This window comes from Pantherophis guttatus, chromosome 14, assembly GCF_059756535.1.
Source record: "Pantherophis guttatus breed Tessera chromosome 14, ASM5975653v1, whole genome shotgun sequence".
Lineage (NCBI taxonomy): Eukaryota > Metazoa > Chordata > Lepidosauria > Squamata > Colubridae > Pantherophis > Pantherophis guttatus.
In genome coordinates this window covers 1,260,764-1,277,447 of record NC_142076.1, presented here as the reverse complement: position 1 = coordinate 1,277,447, position 16,684 = coordinate 1,260,764, and the positions used below count along the sequence as shown (strand labels likewise).

Below are 16,684 nucleotides of genomic sequence, written 5' to 3'. Positions count from 1 at the left end.
GCAAAGGTATTCGGCACTTTACAGACCATCTCTGGCTGTGCAGAAATGAAGAAAGGTTTGTGTGCTCTCTCTTGCCATTTTTCCAGGAATCCACGGGAGTGCCCTCTGAAGAAAGTGCAGGGCCACAGGAGTGCCCCCTGGTGTGTTTGCGTGATTCTAGCAGACAATTTCAGAAGAGCCAGGTATAACATATCGCTGGCCAGGACAGAGAACAATGCCAAGGTCTGGAGCAACGAGAGCTTGGATATGGACTCAGTTGGTGAGATACCCTTGGCTTTTCATGCAAACCTCTTTCCACCCCGGGACCATCCTAAACCACAGCAATTTTGGTTTTAGGTGGCAAAAGGGGCATCTGTTGGCATGATGGATATACTGAGTAGGGAAAAGGAGATAGGGAAAATTCATTTGCAAGACTGTGTGCATTAGTAGAAAATGCCCGTCAGTTCCTCCCTTGGCTCTGCTTCCAGAATGGTGCTTGTGTTTGTTTCCCAGACAGAGATCCCAAAAAATTCTGTGGTGATATCCTAACGGTTGATATCTCAAGCCTCCTTTCTCTTCTACTTGAAGAGTTCTCAGTTGAATGGAGGGGGGTGTATACGGGGTGGGTGGGAGTCTAAATGACAGAGAGGACGGGAGTCACCCTGGGGCTTCCTCCAACACTAGGACCAAAGTCCCTAAAGTGGAAGAAAGAGAGAAGATACAGAGAGGCTTTGAATTGTCCTCCTGGCCCCACCCGGTGCCCTGCCTGCAGGGTGTTCCTTCCCCAGATGCCTCGGCCTGTCTCAGTGTCCTCCTCTGCTTCTTCACCATCACAGTGAAGCCCAGGCCCCTGATTAACCTGAGGGTCGAGAAGAATAAGAAGGACCGCACTTTCATCCTTACCTGGAAGAGGGATTACAATGACTCGAACCCACTTCAAAACATTGCAGCGAAATACGAGGTTGCCTATTGGCCCAAAAACCATACCGAACAGGTAAGGGGTGCTGCTCTCCCTTTCTGTGGGTGAGGAAGGCTGATTTGATGGCTTGGAAGCGGAACATCGTATCACTTTGAGTTGCTCCCTCAGCCTCATAAGAGGATAGCTGGACTTTCTGTAAATTTAACCCTGAGCCAGTAGGAGCTTACAGGTAATCTATTCTTCTTTGGGGGCACCTGAAAGGGAAAGTTCACCTGCTTCTAAATTAGGTCAGAGCCCAATACCTTCGGCCAGAGACAGTCTGTCCTTTGAAAAGAAAGCAGGCTCAGGCATTTCAAGGTAGGATGCCTCAGGCAACTTTTTCTGTTGTCAAATTGTTCTTCAAATGTCTACATGGGCTAAGGATTGCCCTGCTATTCAGTAGCGTATTATGAACACGGGCAATAACACGGGCAGTAGACAGGGCTGGGAAATTTTTCAGAACATTTTTAAAAGCTAAGAAAATGTTTAAAATTCATAAATGATAAAAATGTACAAAATAATAAGGCACGTGCATTAAACTCCATTATCGGCCAGATCCTAGAAGCCAACAGGACCTTCCCTTCTTCCGCCCCTGGCTAAGGCCCCACAGAAGCTTTTGGAAGACAGCTTCAGCAGCTGTCTTCCAAAAGAGCTTACCATGTTTGTGGCCCTTTCCTTGGCCTGCTCAGCATTTAGGAGAAGTAGAAAGGAAGGGGCCACTTCAGGATTCAGGCTATGCATTGTGTGTGAGTCCCCTAAGAGAGATCAGCCCAGGGGATCAATTCCAGAGGAAAACAAAGGCTGCTTTGATTGACAATCTTGTGGTCTGATTGGGCTCGATCTCCCTTCCTTCTTGAATCCTAGTGGATCAGGGAGGGTCTATCTCAGCTTCTTCCAAATGTTGTCTTGCTTCCCAAGACTTAAGGAATGTTTCAGCCCTCTTTGCCAAGCTAACAGGTCTTGCCTATTTCCCTCAAAGTGATCTCCCTCACTTGCTCTTGCTGTTCTGTGTGTGTGTGTGCGCGCGCGCGCTGACGTGTTTTCCTCTTCCAGATAATCAATGTTCCAGAGGACTCATCCCGTCATATGATCTTCGCGGACAAGCTCCGTTCAGACTCCACCTACGAAGCGAGTGTGCGCTATAAGTTGAAATACTGGACGGAACCCTGGAGTGAGTGGAGTGCTACATGTGAATGGCTCAATGGTGAGTGTGCTGAAGGCCACTTTTGCTGTGGGGAAGCTGCCTGTCAGGTTCCCAGGGCAGAGCAACCTTGGGACATGGAGGAACTTCCTGAGCGTTTGCAGTGTTACAACTATTCTGAATTGTGCAGCCATCATCAACCCTTCGGCAGTGGCTTCCTAGGGGAAGGTCTAAGCAGTCTTTCTATTTCTAAGTAGATGTTATAATACTGCAGTTAGCTGGAAGCAAGATTAAAAAGGAGATTTTTCTACAGTGTATAATTCAGCAAATATTTTTTCCAAGGCTAATTAACACCTTTTTCTTGAGGGGGCAGGGTTAGATTGTTCCCATTCAGGTTGATTAATTTCTCCTCAATTTATTAGATACCTTCAGGGAAAAGGGATTGGACTTAATCTATTGGTTTAATTGTATTATAAAAAATGCAATCTTGTCTACAGTATACAACCAGAAATCGAGGAATTATAGCCTAAGAATAATTAACTAATTACTAAACATTTTAGATATGTTAGGCTAATAATAAGACAGAAACAGCAACGTTTTGCTAAAGGAAGCAATACAATACTTTTAAAACGCCAATTTATAGTTCTTTGGCACCAGAATTTGCACTGCTACAATAGTAGCCAGCCAAGTCTGGAAACACACAAGTAATGGAAGACAAGAGTTTTGGTGAACACATAAAATGCTGTCCATTAGAAGCAATGGGATAAAGGAAGGAGGGGAGACCATGTGGAGATCACCAGTCCTGCAAAGCTGCCTATAAAGCCAGCCTTTTTCTCCCACCTGTGGAAATGCAGGGCTTGACGAGGCCAGGCTCTGAAGATGGAATCCTGAGCTTAAAAATCTCATGATATGCTAAATCGCCTTCATCTCACAAGAAACACTGTAGAAGAATGCAGAAATGAGTTTGCACGCAAAATCAGGAACTAGAGGAGCACTAGATTGCGGCAATTCCTCATCCTGTCTCAGGCAAGAAATGTAGAAATATTATGGGCTGAAGAGGAATCCACTGAACCCATCTGTCTGAGGTGGGGCCATCCGTCTTGCACTCTGACCCCAGACATCCTAGCCTTGCCCCCTTTAACTGTCAGTCCTTGCCCGAGCCTTGGCCATGCACTTCACGCCATCGTCTTCCTCTTGGTGCAAGAAGCGCATGGGATCCTGGGAAGCAGCATTTGTGCAACAGACATGGTGCCTTCAAATGCCTTGGAGCTCTGAAGGAAAATATCTGCGTTTCTGTACCTCCGGATTGACATGGGGCTCCCTTGCAGCCCTTTCCTGCTCCTTTTAGCCACCTCTGAGCCACCTGCACTTCTAACACAGTCCTGGTCTAGTACCTGAGTAGAAACCTGGTCCTTCCTGGTGAAATCTGTTTCCTTCTCAGGCCAGAGACTCATGTAAGAGATCCTTCCTCCAAACCAAACAATAGGCTGCAAACATAATTTAAGATTGGGTAGTTTTAACCCTCTGCAGAATTTTATATTTCATCTTGGTTTCTCACCCTCTGCCCTCAGCGTCACCTGTATCAGAGTGGAAATGGGGGGTGGAAGTGCTGAAAGGACTGTTTTGTAAGAACACAGTCCTTACAACTTCCAGGAAGGTCCCATCCCCATTTCCACTCTGATAAAGGGGACGCTGAGGGCACAGATTAACTTCCAAGTGGCCTCAGTGGCTCTCAGTGGCTTTCCTATCAGTACATTTTGATTTTCCATCCTCGTATTTTTTGCTAAGATTTTAGTTTTTTCTTCATTAATTTTAATTCCAACCAGTTTATCAAATTCTTTCAGTTTTTCCAATAATATATCTATTCCCTCCAAGAAATTTTCAACTATTAACACCAAACTGTCTGCAAAAGTTTATATAACTACTTTTTCACTTTCACCCCAGTTATTCTTTCCTCTTACATTCTCTCTCTCTCTCTCTCTCTCTCTCTCATAAGAACTTCCAAAGCCAAACTGAACAACAGCTGTGAAAGCTCTTCTTGTTCTTGTGTGTATCTCACAAGATTGAGTTACCATTAACTACTATTTGTACTGTTTGTGAGTTATGTATCAGTTTTACTCATTTGATAAAATTATCTTCAAAATCCATTGTTTCAACAAAAAAATCCAATTCTAATTGGCAAATGATTTTTCCACAGCAAGAAATATCAACACAGCTTGTTTTGATTGTGTTGCATATATTGATTATATTCTAGTATGTTAAGGATATTTTTATATTGCCCCTCAGCTGTCTTTGAGGCAAAAAGCCACATTGATCTTCATGTACAAAATCCTTCATTCTTTTAGTTAAGACCATCCTAAATACTTCATAGTTCTAATGCAATGAAGAAATTGACTGGTCATTTTTTTGGTAAAATAGGAACTTGCCCTTCTTTATGAATGAAAGCAGAATTTGATCCTTTCCAATTTCTGGTATCAAACTGTTTTCCAAAAACAGGCTTCATTGTTATTTGCAAAGGTTGCAGCCGTCCATTTTCAAAGCATTTGTAATCAGATGCAGATGATCAGCCTGGTCCTTGTCCCTTTCCCTACTTTAATCGACTGGCATTGCAAACGTTTGTTTCAAAATACTTTTCCTTCCAAGTGATATTTTAAATCATTTTCTTTTACTTATGTCTTTTTAATCTTTTGTCTGTTTCTTCAATTTAGTATTCTGTAATATAAATTGTCCTCTCAAGAATATTTATTTGCATACCAAACTCTTTTTTACAGTTCTTGATTGCTTATAACAGAGTCTCATTTAATCTCCACCTCTATATTCTATATTTCTTTTTAAATACCAGAGTCACTGGATTATGATCAGAAAAAATTCCCATTAAATGTCGTAGCTGTTGCTATACATCTATACATATTCAGTGTGGCTGTTGCTGTAGGAATTCATTTAGATTGTCTGCAGACACCCTTGAAATTATTATGTCATTGTCCCCTTTTGTTTCTGTTGGCTTTTAATCGTGTATTTATTTATTTATTTATTTATTTATTTATTTATTTATTTATTTATTTATTTATGTAATTTATGTAATTTATATGCTGCCCTTCTCCCGAAGGATTCAGGGTGGCTTACAAGAAGGAACAAAAAACAATTACATAAACATCAAAGTCAATTTAAATTTAGTTAAAATTAGTTAAAAATTGATCACCTGCCTGTGAGCAGCATAATCTGATGGATTATGGAATAGCCATTCCTTAGCACTTAGGACCAACTTATTTTTTAATTGAGCAGAACCACTTGTATTTCCAGTGAAGCTTTTCCTTTTAGTTAAACCTTCTGTTTTATCACCACCATTCGATTTTGAGGCTACATTTGTTTTGAAATCATGCTTTTGCCACCTGCCACTTATTGTAAACTTGGGTCTCGCTTAATGTCTCCTGTTATCTTTGCTTTGGGCAGGCTAAGGGTTGCAATAAAGAAGGACTGACAATTTCCAGGTGAAGCACATTATTTTTGGTAACAGAATAAAGAATTGGAAAGGACCTTGGAGGTTTTTAGTCCAACCCACTGCTAAAGTAGGAGACCTTATACAATCCAGACAAGTGGCTGTCCAGTCTCTTCTTAAAAGCCTCCAGTGATGGAGCACCCACAACTTTTGAAGGCAAGCTGTTCCACTGATTAATTTCTCCTTAGTTCCAGGCTGCTTCTCTCCTTGATTAGTTTCCGTTTATTGTTTCTTTTCCTGCCTTCTGGTGCTTTGGAAAATAGGTTGACCCCCACTTTTAAATTCTTTTACCATTTTCCCCTGCCACTAAATTGCTGGTTTCCATTTTCTTTCTTTTTCCTTTGGTGTTGAAAATACCCAAACAAGCCTTTTAGGTTGTTCTGAGCATTGTTCATTGAGCTCAACTCAATCAGAGCTTCATCTTCCCTGACCAAAACTCTGGGAGTTACCACAGCCACCCAACAATCTTTGTTTTCAACAATCTGTGAAGCTCCCTTGTCTCAAATTGTCCTCCATTTTTCCTTCATGGCTTGCAATTATGCTTTTAATACATTTCCTTGGGAACCTCCACCCATCTTGAAGTCCTTTCCCCATTATTTATTTATTTATTTTGTCAGATTTATATGCCACCCTTCTCCCGCAGGACTCGGGGCGGCTCACAACAATAAAAACAACCCGACAATAAATAAGAGTTAAATAATATTAAAACCAATTTAAAATCCCCAATCCCCAAGTTAAAATCCACACAGATCAGGGAAGTTGGTGAAAAAGCCAAGTCTTTAGGTTGGCGTGGAAGGTGCGGGGGCCGTCTGGAGCTCGGTGGGCAACCCATTCCAGAGGGTCGGTGCGACCACAGAGAATGCCCTCATCCTGGGGACCGCCAGCCGACACTGTCTAGCCGAGGGGACCCAGAGGAGGGCAGCCCTATGTGAGTGCACTGGGTGGTGGGAGGCCGGTAGGAGGTGATCCTGCAGATTCCCCGGGCCCATGCCATGAAGGGCTTTATAGGTAAGTACCAGCACCTTGAAGCAGATCCGGAGGACCACCGGCAACCAGTGCAGCTCGCGCAATAGCGGTGTTATGTGGGAGTAGCGGGACGCACCCGTAACTACTCGCGCGGCCGCATTCTGGACCAGTTGGAGCCTCCGGCTACACCCCAAGGGCAGCCCCATGTAGAGGGCATTGCAGTAATCCAACCGAGAGATGATGAGAGCGTGAGTGACCGTACAGAGGGCGTCCCTGTCTAGAAAGGGTCGTAACTGGCGCACCAGGCGAACCTGTGCGAATGCCCCTCTTGTCACGGCTGTTAGATGGTCCACTAAAGACAGCCGTGAATCAAAGAGGACGCCAAGATTACGAACTCTTTCCGAGGGAGCAAGACACTCCCCTCCCATTAACAGTGATGGGGGAGCTAGATCATGGGACGCCGGTATCCACAGCCACTCTGTCTTGGAGGGGTTGAGCCTGAGCCTGTTCCTACCCATCCAGACCCACACCGCTTCCAGGCATTTAGACATCACGGAAAGGGCATCCCTAGGTTGGTCCGGGGTGGAGATGTACAGTTGGGTATCATCAGCATACTGATGATGCCACACCCCGAAACCCCGAATGATCTCACCCAGCGGCTTCATATAGATGTTAAAGAGCAGGGGGGGAGAGAACTGACCCCTGCAGCACCCCACAACTGAGGGGCCTCGGGGAGGATCTCTGACCCCCCGCCCAAACAAATTGCGTACGGCCTGAGAGATAGGAGGAGAACCACTGTAAAACAGTGCCCCCCACCCCCAACCCCCCATTAGTTCCTTCTTTTGTGGGATCCTGCTGATATTTGCTCTGAGTTCACCAAAATCTGCTTTTTTGAAATCCAAGATATGACTGGAGGTTGCCTTCCTAGTGTGGTGGGTCTGAGGAGAAGATGACGTTGAGAATTTCTTCACTCAAGAAGCTATTGTTCTGCAGGAACTTAGTTGTGCCAATCAGTGTCAAGTCTTCTCTGTCCACAAGCATCAAGTCAAGGATAAATCATCCTCCTGGGCCTTCTCCATCCCAAAGAAAGTTGTCAGCAAGACAACTTCATTTCCTGAAAAACCTTGCTTGGCAGAGTTTAACTAATACTAGGGTAGTTAAAATTTCCCCTCATCACTCTCGCTTTTGCAACACTCATGTGACCTACTCGGTAGGCTTTACTGTGGAATCAGCTGATGCCAGGACACTCAGATCAAGAGGGGGAAACGGTTATGCGGAGGGAGGTGGCCTGGCCTGGCACGACTAGGGAGGAAGGGTCAGGAGAGAGAGAGAGAGTGAGTGAGTGTGTGGTAGTGCTTCTCACCCACACCTGCTCCTTCTTCACGGAAACATACATTTATGCTCGGCCCGAATTCTCTCCAGCTCAGCCTCTTGGGCAGTCCTGAGTTGTTGTTGATTTCCATTGTTTCTCTTTTTGTAACCGTTTCCTTCCTTTGCAGATTTTGAGCCCAGCTCTGAAAAGCAATCCTGGACGTCCATTCTTTGGTTGTGCATGATGATCATCAGTCTCATTCTCTTCTGCTACCTCTGTCTCCTGTGGTGGGTTTCATTTATTGGTTAACTTGTTTGTTAGTTTTATAAGCCGTTTCAAGTGATTCTCAGCCACCGACAATATTTAAATAAAAAAACAAGTAGGAAACAGAAAACAAATATTACTCTATTGGAAAAGTAAACTCCAAAATCCAGGGAATAGAATCCCCACCCCACTCCCCGCAGTGTGGGATCAGAAATTGCCTTTTGCAGGAGCCTTATCTGAAGAGTGTTCCTGGGTGACACCAAAGTGGAGTTGAGCAGATATTGGGGTGGGGGATTCTGCCCCACGGACACAGCCAGCGCTAGAACAGTCCTGTCTCAAGAGTTCTCCACAAGATGACTTAATTTTAATAACCGGACTAGGCGCTTGGCTGGATCTAGCAAGATGGCCAGACATACCAGGAGATATGCAGGTATCCAGGCCCTGAGCCATGAAGGACTTTGTTGGTAACATCTACTACCTTGAATTTCACCCAAAAGCTGTGTGGCAACTTGTGCAGTTTATGGTTGAATGATCTTGGTAGTGGGGACCTAGATATCAAATGCTTGTCATGGACAGATCATTCGCTCCTCCACTTGGACTTTCCTACCGCTCTCCCCCGCCGCAGGGAGACGGAACCGACCAGATGGTTCCGTCCCAGGCGCCTGATGGACCCCAAAAGGTTCCTGATGGAGCTTGGGCCGTTTCCTGAGACTCTGACACACGACTCGACTGAAGAGCTGGTGGCCGCCTGGGAGAGCGCGGCCACCGGAGCTTTGGACCGCGTTGTGCCTTTGCGGCCTCTGACCCGATGCAGATCTCAATTGGCTCCTTGGTTCTCTGAGGAGCTGAGAGAGATGAAGCGTCGGAAAAGACGCCTAGAGAGCATTTGTAGGGCTAGTCAATCCGATTCCGACCGGACACAGGTGACGTCTTATATCAAGACCTACCTAGTGGCGATAAAAGCGGCAAAATCTAACCATTTTTCCGCTCTTATCGCATCTGCAGAGAACCGCCCAGCCACCCTGTTTAGGGTGACCCACTCCCTTCTTCCGGGGGGGGGTGCGGGAAGATCCCTTGCAGGATCGTGCTGAGGATTTTGTGCAATTCCTGCATGATAAAGTTGCTCGGATTCAGGATGGCTTGGACTCCGATTGGATGAGTCCAGGGGAGGAGACGAGGGTAGGTCTTGAGAATGTTATCTGGGAGGAGTTTGATCCTGTGGCTCCCGAGGATGTGGACAGGGGTCTCGGTAAGATTAGTGCCGCCACGTGTTTATTGGACCCGTGTCCCTCGTGGTTGGTACTGGCCTCCCGGGAGGTTACACAAGGCTGGCTCCAGGGGATAATAAGTGCTTCTCTGAGTGAGGGTGCCTTTCCTGCCACCTTGAAAGAGGCGGTAGTGAGGCCCCACCTCAAGAAGCCCTCCCTGGACCCGGCTGAATTAGCCAACTACCGTCCGGTCTCCAACCTTCGTTTTGTGGCGAAGGTTGTTGAGAGCGGGGACAACTTCCCCGGCACCTGGATGAAGCTATCTATCTGGACCCGTACCAGTCGGGTTTCAGGCAGGGGTACAGCACAGAAACAGCATTGGTCGCCTTGGTGGATGATATCTGGAGGGCTCGGGACAGGGGTTGCTCCTCTGTCCTAGTCCTATTAGATCTCTCAGCAGCTTTTGATACCATCGACCATGGTATCATGCTGCAGCAGTTGAGGGGGTTAGGAATAGGGGGCACCGTTCTGCAGTGGTTCTCCTCCTTCCTCTCCGACCGCTCGCAGTTTGTGTTGGCAGGGGGGCAGAGGTCGACTTCGAGGCGCCTTGCATGGGGAATGCCGCAAGGGTCGGTCCTCTCGCCCCTTCTGTTCAACATTTATGTGAAGCCGCTGGGTGAGATCATCCGTGGTTTTGGGGTGAAGTGCCATCTGTACGCTGATGATACTCAGCTGTACATCTTCACCTCAGATCACCCCAACGATGCCCTTGATGTGATGTCCCGTTGCCTGGAGGCCGTGCGGGCCTGGATGGGGAGAAACTGGCTCAGACTCAACCCTTCCAAGACCGAGTGGCTGTGGCTTCCGGCGCCCCGATATAGTCAGCAGGTGCCATCGCTGACTATTGGGGGTGAATCTTTGCCCCCCACAGAGAGGGCTCGCAATCTGGGTGTCCTCCTGGACGCACGGCTGTCTTTAGAAGAGCACATGACGGCCGTGGCCAGGGGGGCCTTTTATCAGGTTCGCCTGATTCGCCAGTTGCATCCCTTTCTGGACCGGGACGCCTTGCGCACAGTCACTCACGCCCTTGTCACCTCCCGGCTGGACTATTGTAATGCTCTCTACCTGGGGCTCCCCTTGAAGAGCACTCGGAGGCTCCAACTGGTCCAGAATGCGGCTGCGCGGGTGGTTATGTGACACCCCTCCTGCGCGAGCTGCACTGGCTCCCAGTGGTCTTCCGAGTGCGATTCAAGGTGTTGGTCACCACCTCTAAAGCGCTCCATGGCATAGGACCCGGGTACCTTCAAGACCGACTTCTGCCACCAATAGCCTCCCACCGACCAGTCCACTCCCACAGAGAGGGTCTCCTCAGGGTGCCATCGGCCAAGTTATGTCGGCTGGCGACACCCAGGGGGAGGGCCTTCTCTGTGGGAGCCCCAGCCCTGTGGAATGATCTGCCCCCGGAAATGCGTAAGATCTCCGACCTCCGGGTATTTCGCTGTGCCCTCAAGACCCTGTTGTTCCGCCAGGCCGGGCTATCAACATAATAATTTTAAATTGGGTGTTTTAAATTTCTGGGGTTTTAAATTGAGCCGAATTATTTAATAATTTTAAATTATTTTAATTGATGTTTGTCTGTGCTTTTAATAGGCTGTATACTGCCCTGAGTCCTTTGGGAGAAGGACGGTATAGAAATATTATTATTATTATTATTATTATTATTATTATTATTATTGGGCGGAGATGCTGTCGGGGTGAAGCAAAGTGCACCCATTACCAGTCAAACTATGCATTCTGCACATGATGCAGCTTCTGAGTGACCACTCAAGGGCATATCCATGTAGAGCACATGGCAGTAGTGCAGCCATAGGACTTCCTGATCCAGGAAAGGACACAATTGGTGCACAAGATGAATCTGTGCAAAAACTTTCCTAGTTACAGCCGTCATCTAGTACTCAAGCAAGAGCTACACATCCAAAAGGACCAGCAGGGATGAGCAACCAAGAAGTTGGCAGGTCCTTAATTACAGCTTCCATGAATCCAGTCGCTCAGTCTGGTTAGGAATGAACCTGCACCTGCACCTCCCCATCCAAAGCCACCAAGATACAACTTCAAAAGCATCCCTGGTCAACCAAGAGTCAAGAGACACAGTTGGGCATCAACTGACCCCAGGCTGGCCTCATTCAGCGACCTCCTGTAGATGTTGACATGGGGAGAGTTCAAGCCCTGAGGAATTTCCCAAAGAGCTCAGCCTCAATTTCCTCTCCATCCGCACCGATTGGAATCAGTCTGAAGGAGAGGAGGGGAACGAGGCAATATTGTACCCATTCACCCTTGTGTTGGGGTCTTAAAGCCTCGGGCATTTGGGGCATCCAGCACAGGAGAGTCTGTCCTGCCTGGCTCATGCCTGCTGCAGTTTTCCCGCCTTTCTTCAGATAATGAAGTAAGTTCTTTTCTTGCTTTGCAGGGTGAAGAGGAAATGGTGGGACGTGATCCCAAGTCCACGCAAGAGCAAAATGGCAGAGGATATAACAGCAGGAAAATGGGTAGGCTTCCCCAGGGTGGCTCCTTTTGGGGGGGGCGGGCAGGGCACCTTGCATGCAAGCACCCTCAAGCGTCTTCCTGCTTCTTTCAGCTTTGGGTTTTCGGCAAGATGGAGACGGCTCCCTACAGACGGTATGTAGAGCGGAGGGTAGCTGGTCTTGCCTCTAAGGAAGGCCGGGGCTGGGTCTGCTGCTCTAGTGCTGTTCCAGGCTGTGTCATCGAAGCCAAGGGAGGCCGATGAGCAGCCAGGCGGCAGGAGTGGGGAGGCCAACAAGCAAAGGGGGCTCCCCTCGTGCTCCTGGCAATCCGCTGATCCTCGTGCCTTTCCTTCCTGACATGCCAACTGCAGGCCTTTTCCCAGCAAAGGTGGCGCTGATCTCCCTCGCCAGCCTCTCAGTGTGAACCGGGAGCCCTTTCTAATCCCCGAAGAAGTCTTCCTGAGCAAAGGCTCTCTAACCACAGACAGCAGTGCTGGAGGTGTCAAACCAGGAAGCCCGGAAGAGGCAGAGGAAGAGACGGAGCAGGTCCCACACGAAGACGCTGTGGCCGGTCTCTTCAGAGACCTTCTGCGTGGCGTCCTGAGCATGGGTGATCCAGGCCCCCCGACAACCTCCGCCCAAAGCTGCTCTGCTCCAGAGAAGCCCGCCTGCCTGCAGGGTCTCTGCCAGCCGGCTTATCAAGCCTGCCGAGTGGAGCCTGAGGGCTCTGGGCTGGAGCTGCCTTTGTCAGGGCGAGGCCCATATGCTTCCGAAGGACACGCCGACTGGCTGCCCGGGCTGGAGACCTCGCCGGTGGATCCCTCCTGTGCTACCCTCCCTCAGGCAAAGAGCAGCCCTGCTGCCCCCTCGGCCCCGGGCTACAAGTCTTTCAGCAGCCTGGAGGCTCAGCCGGTGAGCGGCTTCTGCCCGGCCTGGAGTCAGTGGCCTTGTCTTGCCCCAGAAGACCAAAGCCAGCAGGCCTGGGGCAGCACCAAGCCCGGCCTTCTTCCGCTGCCAGACACTTCTGGAGGCTTCCCAGCAGGTCAAGACTCCTTCCCCCTTTATGGAGCAGCTGCCCAGGGAATGTGGCTTTTCCCTGCACAGCAAGGAGAGGCTTTGGCAGCTTCTGCTCTACGGGCCTCTGGAGGGCCTGAGAGCCTGCCTGGTCCAAAGGCTGCTTTCTTCTCCAGTTACCGGGCCTTCAACTGTGCCCTCCAGAGCAGCCTCGCCTCCCCGGAGTTGTCTATGGAGCCCGTCTAGAAGCCTTTCCTCTGGGGCATCGAAGAGAGGCTTCTTGGGGGCAGGTAACTCAGTAAGGACAAAGGGAGATAAACGGATGTTGCACCTTTTCAGATAAAAGCAAATTAAGCCCACTGCTGAAATTTCCCCGCTTCACAATTTTCAGCTTTCTGTGGACTGTCAACAGGGAATGTGGGTGGTGGGTCAGGCAGCCTACTTCGTGGGGTGTATCTTCCCCGGCTTGTGCCCCTTCCCAATTGCAGGCCTTCCTAGAGCCATGGCTACAGAAGGGTGATGCCCCTTGCTCTGGAAAGCGGCTGCTGTGGGCACCTGGCTCGAGCCATCCCCACCCTGGCTCTGCATTCCCAACCTCAGCTGTGAGTTGAACCTCCAAGACCTTCATCCCTCCAGTAGGCCTTCCTTACTCTTCCTGCAGTTGGAGATCCACAGGCCACAGCCAGGAGGGAAGGGCGGGCTGGAGCGAGGGTCCTCCTGGAGGGATCCTTCGGGGTCCTGCCTGGAGGGGGAAGCAAGCGCTGGGGCCTTTCAGATCTTGGCATGAGGAGTGCAGTGCAGCTCAGGGCTTCCTCTTCTCTACCTGAAGGAGGTGACCTGCTGTCCAGGGGTTAGAGAAGCCACACAGGCATTGCAGAAAGGAACCACTTCGGCCCAACGGGACTAACCTGCCTTACTCGCTCCGGCAGGCGGGGCTTGCTGCAGACCCCGTGGGTCAAGGAGCTTCAGCTGGCGGGGTCCAGGAGAAGGGCCTTTTCTGCTATGCCCCCCCCCCTTGGAACATCGTGCCTCTGGAGGGGAGAGCCATCCCCATCCGCCTGTCCTCCCAGAAGAACCTCAAAGCCTGGCTCAGCTGGTTAGCTTGAGGCCCCAATGGGGGCCTTGCGCACTGGAGGTGGGTGGTGGACGGAGAGAAGACCCCACATTCCTGCTCTTGGTTTTCAGTCTTTTCCTATTTCTTATTAATGGTTTATATGACTTCATCGCATTGCAAGCTGCCCAGAGTCTCTCTGGAAAGTGAGATGGGTGGCATAAATTTAATAAATAAATAACTGAATAAACAAACCCTTTTACAGCCCTGACAGTGTACAAGTTGGGGCCATGCGTACCTTGTTCTGACTTCACCCATGGTTGAAATGCATGGCTTGTGACACCCCCACCCACCCACCCACCCACACAACTTGGCTTACATCTTTGGGAGTTCCCAACCGGGGGGGGGGAGGGGGGGCAGCAGAAAGGCTGATGTGGTGCATGCAGGACAGCTCTAATAGGCTACGCTGAGTTGCCACCCGAGTTGCTTGGGAAACAGGACTTGGCAAGCCAGAATTGGTGCTGGTGGCAGAAGGGAGGCATGCTTGGCCACTGGCCAGCCTTGCTGTTGCACATGGGGGGCACTTGGGCCCTGTGTTGCGAGCGCTCAGCCGGGATAAAGACAGAAGGAGGCAGTTGCCTCTCTAAAGGGGAGAGCTGCCAAAAAGCCCTGGCTCATTCAAGCCCTCTCCCCATCGGACCCCTCCCTTCTCCAAGGAGCACCGCATTCTTCTCCCACGGGCACCATTTGGAGGCCACAGCCCCGCCAGAGGATCAGCATAAATGTAGGCAGGTAGTCTTACAACCGTAGTTGTTATTTAGCGTATCATGAGAACAGGACAGAGAAGAGAACATATGCCCACAATCCAAGTAAATATATATAAAACTACTATGGATGTACGACCATGGCATCATAACTGGATGTCCAATTCGGCTATCCAGGCAATGGCCTCTGGCATTGCTTTGTGCAGATCTTCTAGGAAACAGAGAATGTACATCATGGACAATCTTGCACAATATATTTAATAGTTTGCACAGCAGCCCACAATTGCAAGCATCCCCACTGATACAGGGCAGAGGCACCTCTTCCAGTAAAACACCTTATTCTGTTCAATTTTGTCCAGACAGAGCAAGCAGGTCAAAACCAGGTGGTTTGGTAGAGGGATTTCAATCAGAATACAGCTGGAAGGGACATTGGCGGTTTTTTCGTCCAACCCCATGCTCAGACAGGAGGCCCTATACCACGGCTGTCAATCTCGCGGCCCATGGGCCAGATGTATCCTGTGCTGCCTCCGCCCCACCCGGTTTAGCAAAGGGGTGAAAAGTCCTAATACGTCACGTGACGCTGCTGTGATGATGCGAGTTTGACACCCCTGCCCTATACCATTTCAGACAGATGGTTGTCCGGTCTCTTCTTAAAAACATGCAGTGATGAAGCACCCACAACTTCTGAAAGGAAGCTCTTCCACTGGTCAATTGTCCTCACTGTCAGGAAGTTTCTCCTTAGTTCCAGGTTGCTTCTCTCTTTGATCTGTTTCCATCCGTTGTTTTCTGTCCTGTAACATGACCCAGTGGTGGGATGGAACCAGGTTGGCTAAAGAACCATCTTGCCTCAATGGGGTTGGTCTGCCCCGTCCACTCTTGCAGAAGAGGCATGCTATGGACCCCGTCGGCTGAGGAATCCCAGCTGGCAGGCTCTGGGAGAAGGGCCCACCCACCCCCCACCCCACCCTTTGGAGCCTCTTGCTGCCATTTATATTTCTGCAAATGTAACATTCTAACAAAGCTGGCAGAGGAATTCTGGGAGTTGAAGCCCACAAGTCTTAAAGTTGCCAAGGTTGGAGACCCCAAAACTAGGGGACCCTCAAACAGCAAAGCACAGAACAGGAAGTCAGACCAGCCAATCAGCAGACAGGACCTTTGCACAATACGCACTTGGGATTTGGGGAGGGTTTGTGTCAGTCTGCCTGCAGCCATCTGCTTACCCATCAACCCTTCGCAGCGTAGGTGGGCAGCAACGGCCAAGTGCGGTTGCAGGCAACTAAATCAGCCTTCAGAGAAAAGTAGACAAGCCTTCCTACCTACCGCTTGTCTACTTCTTTCCTAGCTTTAACTAATTCCTGTTAATTTTAATGTTTTTATCCTTGCACTGGCACTGTAGCACAAGCCACCTAGAGTCACTTTGTATAGTGAGGTTGGTGGCATATATATTTTAATAATGGATCAATAAACAAAATAAAAACAAGTGTGGGCTAGAAGCCCCAGCCACGGGGACCAATAATGCCTGCAATTAGTGTAGGCTGCACATCCATGCTGCCCAAATGGCCAGGAAAACATCCATTCCCTTTCCCTGGCACTTTGGTATTTCATGGGGAGAGACGAATCCCTCTCGCCTGTGACTCGATCTTCTAAAGAAGCCCGTGGTCAGTCCCAACCCCTTGGCTGAAGGAGGCCCCTTCTGTGCTCCATGCCAGGTCCCACAACGCGTTGGCTGCAAGCGCTGAATCCCCGGCAGGGGCGGAAATCCCCAGCTACTTCTGAGAAAGAGCTCACAAAGCACACCGTGACCTTTCCAGCAACAGCCACGGATCTTCCCAGCTGCGGTTGGAGAGAGCTACACTCTGGCTGCTTCCCAGCAGGGTTAACATCAATTTCCTGCTACCTGGAGAAAAGACAATAATACCAACTCTCTCTCCCTGAAGGAAGAACACAGAACTTACTGACCTCGCTGGGTAAAACAAACACCGAACATGTAATTCTGCGGAGAATAGTGA

At 49.2% G+C, this 16,684-nt stretch overlaps 2 protein-coding genes across 3 annotated transcripts in view; one reads left to right on the top strand and one right to left on the bottom strand.

Moving 5' to 3' along the window:
* Positions 1 to 14,165, top strand: part of IL4R (interleukin 4 receptor) — a 28,837-nt gene extending 14,672 nt beyond the window's left edge. For both annotated transcript variants that reach the window (XM_034420640.3, XM_087878811.1), the window contains exons 3-9: positions 87 to 259; positions 816 to 973; positions 1,991 to 2,141; positions 8,040 to 8,139; positions 11,792 to 11,870; positions 11,960 to 12,000; positions 12,218 to 14,165. In XM_034420640.3, coding sequence (XP_034276531.3) covers positions 87 to 259; positions 816 to 973; positions 1,991 to 2,141; positions 8,040 to 8,139; positions 11,792 to 11,870; positions 11,960 to 12,000; positions 12,218 to 13,106 — 1,591 coding nt within the window. In that variant the 3' untranslated portion in view covers positions 13,107 to 14,165. The remainder of the gene's footprint in view (positions 1 to 86; positions 260 to 815; positions 974 to 1,990; positions 2,142 to 8,039; positions 8,140 to 11,791; positions 11,871 to 11,959; positions 12,001 to 12,217) is intronic.
* LOC148112079 (uncharacterized) lies at positions 5,899 to 7,205 on the bottom strand. Its single transcript, XM_087878591.1, has one exon. The coding sequence runs from the start codon at positions 7,203 to 7,205 to the stop codon at positions 6,354 to 6,356; it is 852 nt and encodes a 283-aa protein (XP_087734717.1). The 3' UTR covers positions 5,899 to 6,353.
* Positions 14,166 to 16,684: the final 2,519 nt, after the last annotated feature.

What these genes read in the sequence shown, in the direction of transcription:
- LOC148112079 (XM_087878591.1), bottom strand. Translation starts at nt 7,205, where the DNA reads ATGAAGCCGCTGGGTGAGATCATTCGGGGTTTCGGGGTGTGGCATCAT.